The 16,934-nt window shown below is 41.9% G+C and overlaps 1 protein-coding gene across 50 annotated transcripts in view; it reads left to right on the top strand.

Annotated features, from left to right (window-relative positions):
* Nucleotides 1-15,076, top strand: part of clasp2 (cytoplasmic linker associated protein 2) — a 58,079-nt gene extending 43,003 nt beyond the window's left edge. For 23 of the 50 annotated variants that reach the window (XM_081612705.1, XM_081612701.1, XM_081612698.1 and 20 more), the window contains 18 exons: nt 65-171; nt 308-331; nt 492-647; nt 1,377-1,468; nt 1,579-1,642; nt 3,224-3,387; nt 4,539-4,617; nt 5,511-5,636; nt 6,029-6,172; nt 6,907-7,050; nt 7,184-7,290; nt 7,759-7,900; nt 10,552-10,732; nt 10,809-11,002; nt 11,086-11,214; nt 11,866-12,072; nt 12,164-12,280; nt 13,504-15,076. In XM_081612705.1, the coding sequence (XP_081468831.1) occupies nt 65-171; nt 308-331; nt 492-647; nt 1,377-1,468; nt 1,579-1,642; nt 3,224-3,387; nt 4,539-4,617; nt 5,511-5,636; nt 6,029-6,172; nt 6,907-7,050; nt 7,184-7,290; nt 7,759-7,900; nt 10,552-10,732; nt 10,809-11,002; nt 11,086-11,214; nt 11,866-12,072; nt 12,164-12,280; nt 13,504-13,581 (2,255 nt within the window). In that variant the 3' untranslated portion in view covers nt 13,582-15,076. Of the gene's footprint in view, nt 1-64; nt 172-307; nt 332-491; nt 648-1,376; nt 1,469-1,578; nt 1,643-2,403; nt 2,464-2,743; nt 2,747-3,223; nt 3,388-4,538; nt 4,618-5,510; nt 5,637-6,028; nt 6,173-6,906; nt 7,051-7,183; nt 7,291-7,758; nt 7,901-10,551; nt 10,733-10,808; nt 11,003-11,085; nt 11,215-11,865; nt 12,073-12,163; nt 12,281-13,503 lie in introns of all 50 variants that reach the window. The other 27 variants (XM_081612700.1, XM_081612723.1, XM_081612718.1 and 24 more) reach the window with 4 other exon arrangements.
* Nucleotides 15,077-16,934: the final 1,858 nt, after the last annotated feature.

The raw sequence follows: 16,934 nt of genomic DNA, 5'->3' as shown, positions 1-16,934 counted from the left end.
TAACAGCTCGGTTTTCCATATTTTCCCCTCCTCCCTCTCTTTTTGCGACCGTCTCGGCCCACAGGATCGGGTTTCGGCATCAGCCAGTCGAGTCGTCTCTCTTCTTCGGTTAGCGCCATGAGGGTCCTCAACACCGGCTCCGACGTAGAGGAGGCCCTCGCGGATGCGCTGGTACGTACAGTAAACTCTGAAGCCTCGCATGGAGACGCACTCCGGTTCTCTTGTAACAAACGTGCAGCTTACATCTCCTCGGGGCATGTCTGCGTGTTCTCTAATCCCTGCTTCTACCTCTGTTTAATGCTGTCAGCTGTTGGGAGACATGAGATCTAAGGTCAGGTTCTTCTCCTGGATCATACCTGTGTGTGTCGTGTGTGTGTGTGTGTGTGTGTGTGTTGTTGTTGCTTAGATGTGCTCCTTTAGGATGTGTCGTGTTTATTTTCTGCCTCCTCCTCCTCTTCTCTTTACGCTCACCGGATCTTTCTGTCTTGCAGAAGAAGCCGGCACGGCGGCGGTACGAGAACTACAACATGTACTCTGACGACGACGCCAACAGCGACGCATCCAGCGTCTGTTCGGAGAGATCCTACAGCTCGAGGAACGGAGGGGCCATCCCCACCTACATGAGGCAAACTGAAGACGTGGCTGAGGTAGGCACCGAGGGAAATGTTTTATTTATACTTAATTTGACAGACAACACAAAGTATTTGCATGATTTTTTTGTTTTTGTTTTCAATTTGCTGCACGTCGAGTAGGAGACTCGGCTAATGTGTGAAAGTCGCTCTGGTCACATAAAACCAAAACTAAACTTTGTTCTGCTCAAACAGTGTGGTGGAAAACTAACATAAAATCCTTAATAAACCATCTGCATTGTTCTACTTGGTGGTGGTGGCAGTAATTTGAGGTCGTTTCATTGCTAATGGGAAAAAGTTAAAGGTTACCTTTTTGGGTACAGTGTTTTTTTGTTTTTTACAATGCAAATACACTGTAGGGCTGAACAATAATCTTTTTTTTTTTTTAGATTTAATTTTTTGCAAAATCTGGATTTTTTATTTTTTTTTTCACCGAGTCTGTCCAGGGGTTTCCATAGTTCAGAGTGATTTTAGTCCACCGAAGAAGTACCATCTTTTTTGACGAGCGATAAACTTTGTATTCAAGTCAACAACGTACAGAAGGAATGATTGAAATAATTTTTTTAAAAGATGTTTTCTGTCATTTGTGTATATTTTAATAATAATTTTTTTTAAAAGCTAGGAAATTGAATTTTGGATTTAACAAAAAAAAGTCTAAAGCAAAAAAAATTTTTTTTTAAATCTTTCAGCTGTTTCTTGCAGAGAGAGATGAATCTTAACCTGCCTGGTGTTTGCTGTGATTTCCAGGTGCTCAACCGCTGCGCCAGCGCCAACTGGTCTGAGAGGAAGGAGGGACTTTTGGGCCTGCAGGCACTGCTTAAGAACCAGCGCACACTCAGGTCAGCCTCAGAACAAACCCGTTTGATTTTTTTATTTGATTTCTTTTCTTTTAAGATAAAGTCATGGAGGGTTTTCATCTGAATTCTTTCTCCTTTTTTGCCCCTGTCAGTCGGGTGGAGCTGAAGAGGTTGTGTGAAATCTTCACTAGGATGTTTGCAGACCCTCACAGTAAGGTATGAATGCATGTATACACACACACACACACACACACACACGCACACACTCATATCACCTCACAAATCTCATTATCCATCCACTTTAATTTTGGTTTCCGTTAACTTTGTTTATCCCACCATCCCTCACTGTACCGGATTCTGCCAAATCCCAAGCAGTGTTACCATCTTTCAGTGCGCACACACACACACTGCTGCAGTCCTACTGCACACCTGTTTCAACTGATTTGGACCAACAAATGGGATAAACAGGAGAAAAAACGCGTTTGGATACACTCCTCCCAACATGAACACTGGCATGCAGAGTGAGACATGCTCTGTTTTCTAACGGCATGCCCTGCCTGGTTTTTTCTTTTCTTTTTTTTTTTTTTTTTGCGTGTGACCTGAAACTTTCCGCCGTCCTGTGGGATTGCTCTGTCACCGTTCAGCAGTCAACCAGCTGGCTGCGCTCTTTGCATTCACTTCCACTCACCTTTTTTTTTTTTTTGCTCTCGTTTCCCTTCCCAACAACCCTGACTGCATAAAAATGAATTTAAAAAAAGAAGAAAAAAAAAGAAATCACATGGACACACACACACACCCCAATGTTTGGGCTGCCAGCTCTTCTTCTCTGACTAACCAGCTGTGGTTCGCCCCTTCTAACACTGCCGCCTTTCTTTCGGCGCTGTGACTCCTCCGTTGCCTCACACACCCAGTGTGAGGCACGCGAGCTTTCCTCCCCTTCTCACTCGTTTGACGTGTGACGATTTGATGAATTTCAGCGAGACTCCGGCAGGGTGTACGGCTCGGCAGAATCCGGTATAAGCTCAGCCTCCTTCAAGGTACCGCATCTCGTCATGGACGCCTCTCCTCCCTTCACCTCTCTGCTCCTACATTTAATTTTTCTACCTGTCATTTCATATGTTTTGTTTCTTTTTGTTTGCTAAAGTGCACACAGCATTTCGTTCGATTTAAAAAAAAAAACAAAAAAAAAAAAAATCACTTTGAAGATTTTGACATCTTTAAAGATGGATCTTAGTTTGAGTAAAAGTTTGGTTAGGATGCTAACAGATGTGTGTTTCTGTCTCCCTTATGCCACCCCCACCCTGGAACTCTCTGTAGAGAGTAAGTTTGGCCAATCGGTGTTACTGTTTTTATCTAACTGAATGGAAATCTGCTTCATTAATCTGATTGGTTGATCAGTAATCGAGGTCGTTAACATCCACTAACCTGCCTGACCATTCGCTGTTCTGCTGAAATCAACTACTTGCTCATAAAGATGGTGGTTACTGCCGGTTACCCCGTAACCTGACTGACTTTTAATTCGTCAAGCAAAAAGCTGATTGTATCTGTTGTTATGTCGTTTTGGGTGATTTTGTTGAATCGGTGATTGGGCGTAAAGATGGTCTGCTGCCACGATGAATACCTACTAACTCCATAATGGGAACTAATGCTTTTTTTTTTTTTTTTTTTTACATCATCCCAGCTCAGAGTAATCTGTGTGCATGCATCTGTGTGTGTGTGTGTCTGAGGCTGAACTCCGCAGTGCGGCTGAATCAACATTAACAATAAGGCGTTATTGGGGTGTGTGTGTGTGTCTAGGTGTTCAGTATGTTCCTGGAGACCCTGGTGGACTTCATCCTGGTCCATAAGGACGACCTCCAGGACTGGTTGTTCGTCCTGCTCACGCAGCTGCTGAAGAAGATGGGAGCCGACCTGCTGGGTTCTGTCCAGGCCAAAGTCCAGAAAGCTCTGGACGTCACGCGGTGAGCGCCGAGACATCTCACACGCAGGCTGGCATTTTAGGACAAGATCGGGCGAAGATTTGGATGCGTTTGCTGTTTTTACAGAGAGACATTTTACTTCCTGCACTTTCAGCACTGAATCATGGATCGCAATCATAATTTCACCACCTTGCAGGTTACGTTAAATTGAAAAGTACACAAAGATATTGTGGAAAAACATCAGAAAAAGACCAAAGAATTTAAAAACATTTTTATGAATAATGAGCAATAAATCAATGCTGTGGCTTAATAAAAAATTTTGATTTTTGAAGAGTTAATTTTTGTAATGGATCCCATGAGTTTCCACATTTAAGAGTCTTAGTTTTTCTTCTATTTATTTGGACTTTGAATTCAGACCAACTCTACAATGGAATATTAGGTCCAGGCTACATTTTTTTTTTATTACAAGAAAAAAGTTCTAACATTAGGAGAGTGAAGTAATAATTTTATGAGAACTTCAAAATAACACAAAATTTAAACAAGGAATGTTGAGCATCCTGTGACGTTTTACTTTTACAAGCAACTCTTAATATAAGTACTTCATCAGTATCAAATTATTATGAGCAGCAGAAAATTTGAAACAGTCATGCAAACAATTGCACGTTTTAAAGAGCTGATTTTTTTTTCTCATTAAAAAAACTTAGTTTTTCATAATTTTAATGGGTTTCTTCTAGTAAAATTGCGTCTTTTCTCTGCTAATATTTTAACTGTATTCTCGGAATTAAACCAATTCTAGTATCGTGGTCCCGATACTCCGTCATACAACTCACTGGAGGGCCGATTGAAGTAAAAGCCACTTGTTGAAGATGTTTTCTGTCATTTGAAATTTTGAGAAAATACAAAAATCAATTAAATTTAGATATCAGATCTGGTATGAAAAACATTAGAGATGCTGTTTTTAAGCCATGTCTCCCAGCTCTATGAATAATCATAACTCTGTCATACGATTCTTTTTATTTTATAGTTTTTGTTCACCAACTGTGACCGACAGTCATATTTCTCTTGGTTTTAATTACCTGCATGTAGCTCTTGTTTAAGCTAATACTCCCTGCGATATTATTTGTGGCTGTGATAAAACGGTTGCTTAACTTCTCTGTGGATTAAAGTGCGGCTCTTTGTTTTTCCTCTTCCAGGGAGTCTTTTCCGAACGACCTTCAGTTCACTATTCTCATGAGGTTCACTGTGGACCAGACGCAGACACCCAGCCTCAAGGTACTGACCGTTTATGACGCCGTGTGTTTGAGTGCTTGAGCGGACGGGAGGCATGCACATGACGCTGCTAAAGAACGGCCATGGTCACTGCTTGGATGAACAGAAATCAGTACCTGCCCATCGCTCTGGCTGTGCGTCCCAAAAACCCTGAATCCTGGACTGTGATTGGACGCCGCCGCCTTTTAGTGCCATCAAGTTTCCACCTCCGAGTCCCTGCCCCCACGCCACCCATCCATCTCCCTGCTCCAGCCATGTTCTCTCCTTTTTGCTTTTGCCCCTGTCTCCACCGCTTCCTGTCTGATCTGCTTCATTTCCTGGACTCCAGGCTTGGGCATAAAATAATGTAGCCATTAGAAGAATTTACTTGATGTACTGCAAGCATTGTCACTCCAAAGTTGATTCCCTTCTGTCTTAAAACTGAAAAACATGTTGGCATTTAACTGAAGGAGGAATGGTTATTAATTCAGCTGCGAGGAAGTAAAAATTATCCAACATATAAAACAGTAAGAAGCTTGTAAATGTTTGGTTTTGTCTGGAAATGAAGAATTTATTAAAGTTTGAAAGATAATTCAGAATGGAAAGAAAATATTTGTATTTCCTGACAGACACATCATTCACTAACTTAAATCCATCCATTCATCCATCCATCAGTAGATTTAGAAACAGTCTAGTTTTCTGTGATTTGAGCATTTTAGAGTTTTTCGAAGCAATAAAGCTAAGTTTTAAACCAGCCCAAGCCACCTCTTCCTCTTCCTCCTCTACATCTGTCCCTCCCCGTCCTCCCGCTCCCACCATGCTCCTCTCCACCTCTCACCTCCCCTTTGCCCTCCCCTGTCCTCGTCCCCCTGTCTCCCCGTTGATTGACGCGGTGCTTCTCCTCTCTCTCTCTGAAGCCTGTTCGGAGCTCGTGTTGCGGGCGAGGCAGGGGAGGGTCCGGGGTAAAATTGTTTCCCCCCAGAGCGCGGCGCCACGCTTGCTCTCTAGACGAGCAGGCCGCAGCCTGGAGCCAGTCCTCCCAGGTCAGTGCGCTCCGGGGGGAGCAATTATATGGCGCGCACGGTGCTGCTAAGTGATTTGGAGGGAAGTTCTCCCCAGATGTAGAGAGGCGTGAGATGAGGGCAGGAATCACTTGTGGAGTCTGCAGTGAATGTTGGCATTTGTTATTTCCTTTATTTTGCCATTTGTCGCAAAGCATGAACATCGACGCTGTTTAGTTTGACGATCTTGTCACCGATCCATCAAGACGTTTGATTTGTCCAGACCTGTAAAGGATCCGCTCTGGTTTTACACTCTCACTGTGAACGTTGGTGCTCGTCTTCATGCGTGTTTGTATCGTTTCTGCCGTGTGTATTCAGGTCAGCCTTAGCCGTCCCGCGTTGGTGATCTGTGTAAACGTGTGTTTGTGGTGCAGGTGAAAGTGGCCATCCTGAAGTACATCGAGACGCTGACGCTGCAGATGGAGGCCCCCGACTTCGTGAACTCCAGCGAGACTCGACTCGCGGTTTCTCGCATCATCACCTGGACAATTGAACCCAAGAGCTCCGATGTCAGAAAGGTACCGGCTCTCACCCTCACCGTGACTCTAAGCTTGAGTGCTGCAGTTTTAATGAGCAGACTGAGAACCCGATTAGTTCATCATAAGTCTGGAAGTACAGCTTTTTGCTTTTGTTTGCCAGAGAAGTTTTAGTTTTTTGCTGGCTTGCAGTTGTGAGTTGTAGCAGCAGATTCTTCACACAAAATCCCAATAAGATGCAGTAAAGTTTGTGATTGTAACTTGAGGTTATGAATATTTCCTTGGCAGGATCTTCTGTCCGCTGCAATATTTTTTATTTTACCTTTTTTTTTTTTTCTAGGAAAATCCCATTGAGATTAAAACCCTCCTTTTCATCAGAGTTCTGACCAAAGAGCATCACATATTACACAACAGTTACTATAGTTTACACAATTCAAGTGCCATAAAAATAATTAAAAACAGTCACAGTTTAACGAAGTCATCTCTGTTGCTCTCGGTCTGGTTTTAAAAGTGTGCGCTGAAATTAGTTCAGTTCATTTCCAGTCTTTTTGCAACGTGTTCATGTAGTGTCATAGCCGAGTAAAAAAAAAAAAAAAGGTACTTTTTCACAATTTTGTGCGGGGAAAAGAAACGGAACAAAAAAATTTATCATTTGAACGCAAAGAGTAAAAATCAACTCTTCTCTGTGTGATCAGATCACAGACGTAGGATAACAAAGCACATATTTTTTAGCTACTAAATTAAATGTTTTCATGAATCATTTTGCGTCTCTGCAGGCAGCCCAGGCGGTTCTGATTGCCCTGTTCCAACTAAACACTCCGGAGTTCACCATGCTGCTGGCAGCTCTTCCCAAAACCTTCCAGGACGGAGCCACCAAGCTGCTCCAGAACCATCTGAAGAACACGGGCAACACGGCCCAGGTGGGTACACTGGAACACAAAGTGCCAAGGCCACATGAGTTAAGAAGGGAGATGTTTAAACATCCTTTGTAAATCATTACAAAATCACGTAACAGCCGCCGACAACTTTGTGTGCTTTTTGTCACGTTTTCAGGCACCAATGGGAAGCCCTATGACGCGCCACACCCCCCGAGCGCCAGCCAGCTGGCCCAGTCCCGTCACCTCACCTACCAACACCTCACAAAACACCCCGTCACCAAGGTAACACGTCCTCTGTGACACAGTGGGGCTCTTTTTTTTATCAAAGGATCAGAAAAATCATAAAGGTTTTAATGACGATTTTCTTCACACCAGTTTGCTCAAAACTAGATTTCTTTAGAAGGTTGGTCGGATAACAGCATGATAAATATGATTTAATTTAACGGCCAAACATTGCGGCTTCATGTACAAATTTAATGACGTATCTTTTTTCAGCTTAATGTTTAATGAAAAGAAAAAAAAAACACGAAATTGTAATTTAAAAAACCCAACTTTTTACAATTTTTAATTGTTTGCATTGAAAGGATGTTCGGCTGTACATTCATCTCAAGCACGAAATAAAGTTAAACTAACAAAACTGGAGCTCTACTCGTGCAAAATTTGAAATGCCTCTATGTTTATTCGTACCTTGTGAGTTTTTTAAAGAAGGAAAAACAAAAACAAAGAACCAAACAAATTTGTGATTTGCAGTGCATTTGACTACGACCCGGAGAACCTGAACTCCGAGGACATCTACAGCTCCCTGAAAGGCGTCACCGAGGCGATCCAGAACTTCAGCGTCCGCAGCCAGGAGGACATGAACGAACCGGTCCAACGGCGGGAAGGAGACGACGTGAGTTTGACATGCAGGCTCTGATGACTGACACATGCTTGCAGCCTCTAAGCGTCGCATGACGGACATGTGTTAAGACATTTCTGCTGTAGATGCACGTACAGCCCTGGAAAAAATAGGAGTCCACTGCACTGGAGAACATTGAAAACCTCCTGGTTTCTCCACCAAATGCTGATTTCTGAACTCTTCCTGAGTTAATTTTTGCTTCGAAATCAATCTGACGGGACGCCGGAGAGGACGGTTGACATTTCCAAGTAATATATTACTTGGAAATGTCAAAGTAATATATTACTTTTCTAAGTAATATATTACTTGGAAAAAAATGTCTCAAAACAACAATATCACAAAAATTACACGGCCAATTTGTCATCCAGCACCATTTATCGTGATGAGTCTAACCGCTGGTTTGTGTGGCATAAACATCTTCAGTGCCAGTCGGGCTAAAATAACCCGGGGTTACCGGGTTAGCATATCGAAGTAGATCATAACTCTGATGTTCTTTGAAGGCCTGACAGGCAGGCAGCCATGAAAACAGTCTTTTCCTAGATTTACCACACACTGGTACTGTGTGTGAGACTCGGACATGCGATCCCTCTCTCTTCGTGGGAACCGAGAGACGTACAGCCGCTGTTTATGGGAAGGGTGACTGTAAAGATAATCCTGTGCAAACAGTCTTAGCGTGTCGGTAATGTTCTGCCGGCTTTGCCGCCTAAATTCAATAATAATTTGCTATTTTCAGCCGCTCTTCCAGTCAGGGTGCATGCTGAGGGTAAATTTACGACTCCCGCAGCCCTTCCCCAGGAACACGGGCCCCCTTTTAAGGACACGGTGTTCTCCGGTACAGAGGTGTGACCTCCTGACATTTTCTCCATGACATGCGTCTGAAATCTAACCAGCCCACATTTCATCAGCGCACCTGACTCATCAAACTGGCCCATACATAGTAGCCTTTTAATGCGTCGAGTGTAAACATACACACACAAACAGGGCCAACTCTGCGCTCTTGCTCTTGCTCCGCTTCTCACCTGATGTCGAACTTCGCAAAGTCTGCGAAAAACAACGTGGATTCCTGGTATTTTCAGGCTAAAGATGTAAAAAGACCCCTGCGCTTTACGCTGCAACTTTTAAACGTGAATAGCATAAACTGTATGCATCAGTGCTTGCAAAAGGTTTTCTACTGTATTTTATCAGATTTGTGACTAGTTGGTGACATGAGGCGCTGTGGCAACACTCGGAAAGTGATTCATTTCACCGTTTCTGTTCACTGCTGTGAACTGACTCCAGATTTCTTTGAGTCAATAAATAAGGGTACAGCTGCAACGCCAAGAGTCGATTAACAAACTGAAGACGTACGGAGGTTGTTTTTTTATTTTATTTCTGGATTCAAAATAACAATCATTTTGTTTGCTATGTTTTTAATAAAAAGTAAGGTTCTCTTGTTTTTTTTTGTTTTTTTTAGCTATGCGGAGCATTTTGTGACACGGTACTCCTGTTTATACAGCATTTGATGCTCTTGAGTCATTTCCATTATCATATACCACACTGTTAAATTATCTTAACATTATAAGATTCCAGTTTGATTGTTAAAAAAAATTATTAAAAAATAACTTTTTTTTTTATATTTTTTTTTACTTATTTTGAAGCAAATTTGAAAAAAAAAAAAGATGACCAGAGATGAAACAAAACCCTACCTTACCCGGTCCTGAAGGGAATAAGTGACCAGCATAATTCCTGCTGGTGCCAAATGTCGTTGAGCTTAAAACTCTCTACTTCAGGTCAACCTTTAGTCCAAGCTGCCACCTCCACTGTATTAAATTTTATACAAATTATGTCAAACATTTACTTTTAGTTCTGGTTTGTGAAGCCAAGGCTTTCCCGTTTGTGCTGCTGTCATTTTAAAGAAAGTAATACATGTTTACAATAAGGTCATCCAAAGGTCAGCCTGGCCCTCCACACTTAAGTCCAACAAAAGTTGTGTGTAGCCCAGCCGACATTTGTATCTCTGTATCGTATCATTTGATATTGGTAATCGATTGTCTTTTCTTTTTTTTTTTTTTTTAAATATCTTGAAATACTTTTAATCTGTTGCCAGGACCTTTCCTGTATCCTCTCAAGCTGTTGTACTCATTTTTGTTCCATGCCGTTGTTTTTTTAAATGATTTTTAAACAGTTGTGGGGAAACCTTAAACTGCTGCTGTCCAAGTTACTCAACAGGTTGTTGCTAGGTAACCATAAGTCACTCAACAGGTTGATGCTTGGCAACCAAACCTGTTGAGGTTTGGTTGCCTCAACAGGTTACCAACAGGTTTTGGTAACCAAAACCTGTTGAGGTTTGGTTGCCAAGAGTTGGCCAAGAGCGAAAGAGTTGATGCCTCTGACAAACCTTTATATCTGGGCGTGAAAAGTGTAGCAGCTAAAGCATTTGCTTTGCCTACATCTCCCAGAATGCTGTGCGGTTCTGGAATCAGAGTTTAGAGAAATCATTGAATATATTATCTTTTGGTATTGATCATGTGTCTATAGCGATATTTATTGTTGTTGATTTATTGCTCAACCCTTGCCAGAGCTTTGAGTCAGGTTGTGACACTACGTACAAAACACAAGATGCCTTTATTCCTCCATCTTTGTGTTTTGTTTTGTTTTTTGACCAGGGGGGAAACGTGTCAGACTTGATGGACGGCGGTCGGATGGCTCTCGACAACAAGACTTCCCTCCTCAACACGCCCCTTCTCACCTCCAGCCCCCGAGTCGGCCATGACCACTTCTACGACTCGCCCCTGAAACAGAGCCGGAAGGACATCAGCCTGGAGGACTCGGGCCAACTCACCGACGGTACGGGAGCCACAAAGCGAGCGCGCACGCTGCGTAGGCCAAACGACTTCAACTCTGCTTGCTTCCGTTGAAACAGACAGCGGGCTCGATCAGTCGGAGCGAGTGGCCGAGCTCCTCAAGGAGCTGTCCAATCACAACGAGCGCGTAGAGGAAAGGAAGGCGGCGCTGTACGAGCTGCTCAAGCTGATCCGCGAAAACACCCTGCAGGTGTGGGACGAGCACTTCAAGACCATCCTGCTGCTTCTGCTGGAGACGATGGGCGACAGAGAGGTACACACACACACACACAGAACTTGCGTCAACTCGGAGGAAAAGATCGGAGCTGAATTTCCTCTCTTCTTGAATCTCTTCAGCATGTGATCCGAACGCTGGCTCTGAGGGTGCTGAGGGAGATTCTTGGTAAGCAGCCTTGGAGGTTCAAGAACTATGCAGAGCTCACCATCATGAAGGCTTTGGAGGCTCACAAAGATCCACACAAAGAGGTACCGTCATCCACACCAGGGCTACCCGCAACTGACGATTGTCCTATTAATCGGATAAAAAAAATTATTTTGTTACATCCTGCATGTTTTTCTGTTAACTATTTTAACTCTTTTATGCAATATTGGAAATACCTTCAAATATACAAATAAATAAATGATCCAATTCCTTTTTTTTTTTTAAAAAAAGAAAATAATCTTTGTATTGCGTAAAATGCAAATAACATTCCTTTTGGTGAATTCTTGATTATTTGTAGCAAAGGATGCATCTGGAGCAATAAAAATTCTTCTAAAATCCGCATGTGAAAACCTCACCTCTTTCTGATTGACTTCACGTTTAATTTGTGGAATAATTGATTAACAATTGATTAATAACTTTGTGAAGCTATGCAGCTTCACAAAGGTTTCTGCATCTTAAATATATCTTGTTTATGAGTGTTGTTCTTTCATACAAATAGATTGGTATTGAGTCTGTAAACTCCAGCTGACGATTAATCAGATACTAAGTTAGTTGACGATTCATCCAATTAATCGTTTCAGCCTTAATCCTCCCACAAATTAGCTTCTTCCAAGTAGATAATAGTAATGTTATTCACAGAACATCACAAGTTAAAGCAACCAACGCTTTCTGTCTTGGTTTGTTTTTTCCTGAAGGTGGTCCGCGCCGCAGAGGAGACGGCTGCCATGTTGGCGTTGTCCATCAGTCCAGACCAGTGCATCAAGGTGTTGTGTCCAATTATTCAGTCAGCTGATTACCCCATCAACCTGGCTGCTATCAAGATGCAGACGAAGGTGGTGGAGAGAGTTCCCCGAGAGGGCCTGGCCAGCATGCTGCCCGAGATCGTCCCAGGACTCATACAGGTGACTCGTCTCTGGGACGTCAACCGGGTAATCTGGGACGATTTGTTTATTTCGACGGTCACAGGGTAAGCCGTGTGTTTTTGTCCAACAGGGTTACGATAACTCTGAAAGCAGTGTGAGGAAAGCCTGTGTGTTTTGCCTGGTGGCCATCCATGCGGTGATCGGAGACGACCTCAAACCGCACCTCGGCCAACTCTCCAGTAGCAAGGTGAGCAGGTCGCCGGCATTTTAAAATCCGGTTCATGAAAAACCTTGGTTTTTTTTGTTTGTTTTTTTTTTTTTATAGAAACCGGATTTTGGAAGCTTGTGGCGTTTTCTGAAACCTGAATGAAAAATTTACATCAACATAAAGTAGAGATCTTCCATGTGTTTCCTGTGTCCTCTTTGCCGCTTATAACTGCAAATGCACGTCATAATTTAGCTTTGTAGAAGATTTCTGAAAACCATATTCATTGCATTTAACCATAAAGCAGTACTTTAAGTTGGTCTATGACTTAAAATCCCAATAAAACGTTAGTTTGTGTTTGGAACTCTACAAAATATGACAAAGTTTAAGGAGGATGAAAGTTCCTTCAAGACACTATTAATTGGATCGTGACTGGAATGCTGTTTATCAGGCAAACTCTCAAAGAATATGGATCTGAGGTACCTGGATAGTTTTATTAAACAGAGAAATAATTACTGGTCAGCTTTTTCAGGGAGGGGTTGGAATTATGTAAACATTTTTTAGATCATATGATGTTAAAGTCATATTTTCAATTATTCCCTAATTGAAAATATTCCTGGAATATAACTTTGATTCTTTTATGCATGTTTGAGAAATCCTTGACTGTCCGGTGGCGACCGTTCAGGGTAGCCTAAACGCTTGATCTCACAAAGCACCACCTATTTCCACAAAGGTCTCCTCAGCTTCTCCAGACTAGCGGCAGCAGAAATTGGCAAACAATCTGCTGAGCTTATCACACAAACTACTGCTCATCCCCAGCGCTCCTAAGAACGGTTGTTTACGACGTAATGGGGGAGCCTTGTTGTGATGACGTGTTCTTAAGAAGAACAGGAGCTTCAGTCAAATTTTTATTTTTTTTTTTATATATATATATAATTTTTATAGTAACTGAAGGTAACATAGTTACTTGATTGTGTTATAAAATGACACCATGAGCCTGGAAAAGCACATAATGCCGCCCCTTAATGCAGAACTTTCTCTGATGGAGCCTGTTTATGTGAGGCTGTCGGAAACCGGTCCAACTCTCTGGCTCATGAGTAGCAGCTGTTTCTTCCCGTCATAAACCTCATGAAGACGACACACTTAAACAACGTTGGAGTGACAAGATTTTAGTTCAGTTTAGCTCATTATTTAAACAGATGTAAGAAGTAGAAACGATGGTTTTCACCGTTGCGTTTTTTTGTTTCTTTTTTTTCTGTTTGCAGCTGAAGCTGTTGAATCTCTACATCAAGCGTGCCCAGTCTGGCTCCACTGGCAGCGAACCTTCAGGCGAGAGTCTATAGAAGTCGCTCACTCCCAGAGTGTGACTGCAGAACCGCAACTGTCCACAGCAAAAAAACAAAACAAAAAAAAAACATCTGCTCCTCAGATCACACCCACACAGACGGAGACCGACGGGGGCAGACTGCTTGCATCCACAACAAGACATGGTGTATACACACAAAATAAGTACACAGAGTGCTCATGTTTCCAGCTTCACTGCAAGAGAGAGAGAGTGAAGGGGAGAGAGAGAGAGAGAGGATGTCATGATTCAGAGGAGAGGAACGTTGTAGTTCTCACTGAGCATCGCCCACCCCGGCCTCAGACTGGACTGAACCCTTAAATCTGGAATAAATAAAAACAGCAGCCGACTTCCGCTCTCATGTTCCACCCAGGTTTCTCACCACTCACTCACTCATTCACTCACTCACTCACCCACTCACCCCAGGATGAAGATGTCGCGTGTCCGTCCGTACGTCCTGTCCAACAACGTCCGCTCTGAGAAACAGCCAAACATCAGTAGGGAGTGATGCATCTGCATGGTTTCATTTTTCCGGGGGGTTTAATATTTATACAACATTGCGATGAACAAACTGTGCTCTTTCCCGTTTCCTTCTTGGACAGTCAGTAACCGGGTCCAGGTTGCCGGGAATGTAAAATGTACACGGTGTCATAGTTTGGATTATTTTAAGAAATGAGGTTTTACTGCAGTGTTTTTTTTTTTTTTTAATACGTTATATTTTCTCACACACCAAGAATCTCCTTTTTTTTGTTTTTGTTTTGTTTTTCCAGAAAGGTGCTGACAAATCTCAGAGGTACGACCCCCCCCCCCGCTGCAGCGCACTAACACACACAACAGTATCGATAAAATCCAGACCACGGGGCTGGTGGGGGAGGTGTTTGGCTATGAAACTAAAGATAAAGAAATAACATTTTATTGCGGTCAGGTTTGCAGTCGAGAATAAAACTGGCTGCGGTTTTAAATTAACGTGAACGACGTCCGGCCCCTTTCACATGAACCCCAGATGGTTTTCCATTTCTCCAAGCTCACGCTCGATCGGCCCGCTTCTGAGGAAGATGCTGCTTTACACATGAAGTATGACCGGACCTGGCTAATTATCATATAGTGGACATGTATCTATATATGATATTAAGATTAATTATTCAATAACAGTGTCAGGTAGGAGGAAATTCCCCTACCTCCCAGGGTGGGGGGGAGGTGCAGGCACGCACATTCACCCATCCACGCTTTATTTCCTTTTTTCTGTTGCGCGTGCCGTAGTCTTACTGACTCACTGTTTTTTTTGTTTTTTGGGGGTATTTTTCTCAGTTGAGAAGAAATTTGTAGAAATGTATTATTTACAGATATGGAAAGAAAACGTCCTGTCTTCTTCACTTTTCTCTTTCCTCTCCATTGTCTTTCTTTCCTCTGTCTCATAACATTCTAGTTTTCTTTGTGCATTTACAAAAGCTGTGCTTACAATAAAGTAAAGAACTTGTACAGATCATGATGATAGATATTCGTGGTTTAACGCCTCATATTTTGTTCATGTTTTTACCCCCACCCCTCCAACCCCCCCTTCCAGCTTGGTTCAATAATTTCAGGATTTTTATAATGGGTCACTAGTTGAAGTAGAAGGAAAAAAATATTTAAACTGAGTCTTAATTGACTTTTATTCCAGCAAACATTACAGTACTTCTTAACATTCTCTTAAAAACACATTTATACATGCAAACAACAAATTTTACCTTTGGATTGTTTCACATTTAAAGCCACTTTTCAAACCAATTTATGAGGGGGGGAAAAACTACAATTTATTTGCCTGTTTTGTAAAATGTAAGGTGTACTTAATTTTAAACTGTTTTTTTTATATACAAATATTTTTTTTCTCTAAATTATTCCCAAGAACCAAAGTCCGCAAATGAAAAAAAAATCATAAGGTGAGAAAGCCTTATAAAAAATAATAATAAAAGATCAAATTAAAGTTAAATAATATGTTGATGATTTTGACACACAATTGTAAGCTGGATGTTGGACTGTTATATATTTAATGGCCAATTAGCTAATAGTTTGCAAAAATATGAAATGAAATAAAATGAAAAGAACAAAAAGGAGGACAAAAAGTTGCTTTTTGAGTAGAATTGCTAATTTATCATTTGGCTGCTCAAACGTATATTATTAAATTAAATCACTTTGATTGTGAACAGAATAACCTGCAAGGTTTAAGTGATCATATTTAATAGAGAACAATAGCCTGGCTGTAATTTGCTCCTGCATAGAAAACATGGAAAGCAGCAGATCCTGCTGAAAGCTGTGCAAGGCAGAAAGAAATGTTAACAACATGCAGCCGTTAAATATAAAGTAGCCTTGTTCAGGGGTCATGTAAAAGATAACATCTAATCCTCCTGCAATATGGATATTTGAGTTGGTGGTGCTGAATTTCAGGTATGCATCTGTTCGTTCTCTGGGCTGTATATTTAGGAGCCGCTGAAGAGAAAACCAGACTCGGGTCTGACCCGTAAATCTGCCGGACTCCCGGGGAGCTGCTTCCAAACGGCCAAGTCAGTGAAGGCGTCCCTCAAAACAATCATTAGGACTTTCAAAAGTATTCCCACCCATTACGGCTTTCACATTTTGTCATTACGAGCAATTTTCTACATTTTTATTCAACTCCTGTGTTGCTTTGTTTTAATGATGCCGTTGGCGAACTAATGTTCTTCAAATCTTTCCTCAGAAGGCATCAACACTCCTTTCACTCCACAATTGTGCACAGCTTTGTGTTGGTGCATCATAAAATACATTTAAGCTTGCGGTTGCATAAGAAGTGAAAAGGTTTGCAAAGTAAAACAATTCTAAGACACTGGTGCCTGTCCCAGTCTGTCGCAGGGCAACACACAGGACAAACAACCATGCACACACACACTCACACCTAGGGACAATTTGGAGAGGCCAATTAACCTGACAGTCATGTTTTTGGACTGTGGGAGGAAACCAGAGTACCCGGAGAAAACCCACGCATGCACAGGGAGAACATGCAAACTCCATGCAGAAAGACCGGGGCCGGGAATCGAACCCAGAACCTTCTTGCTGCAAGGCAACAGCTCTACCAACTGCGCCACTGTGCGTTTTTCTATTTTTTGTACATAATTTTAGATAAGAAATACTTAAAATAAGTTGAGATGTTTAAGTATTTAAAAAGCATTTTGTAGAACCGCTTACCATTTAGATTAACACAACTTTAAGACCTTTGAGTTTCATTTTTTATGTTTTCCTGTACTATTTTCCATTATGTAACGATTTAAATGTCACTATAATAGTTCTGGCACCTTACATAGATCATAACACCTGATTGGTAAATCATCACAGCAGTTTATT

The sequence above is a fragment of the Poecilia reticulata genome, chromosome 11 (genome assembly GCF_904066995.2).
Source record: "Poecilia reticulata chromosome 11, P_reticulata-male-v2, whole genome shotgun sequence".
Classification (NCBI taxonomy): domain Eukaryota; kingdom Metazoa; phylum Chordata; class Actinopteri; order Cyprinodontiformes; family Poeciliidae; genus Poecilia; species Poecilia reticulata.
The sequence above is the reverse complement of the archived record's forward strand: the minus strand, read 5'-3'. Positions and strand labels throughout refer to the sequence as shown.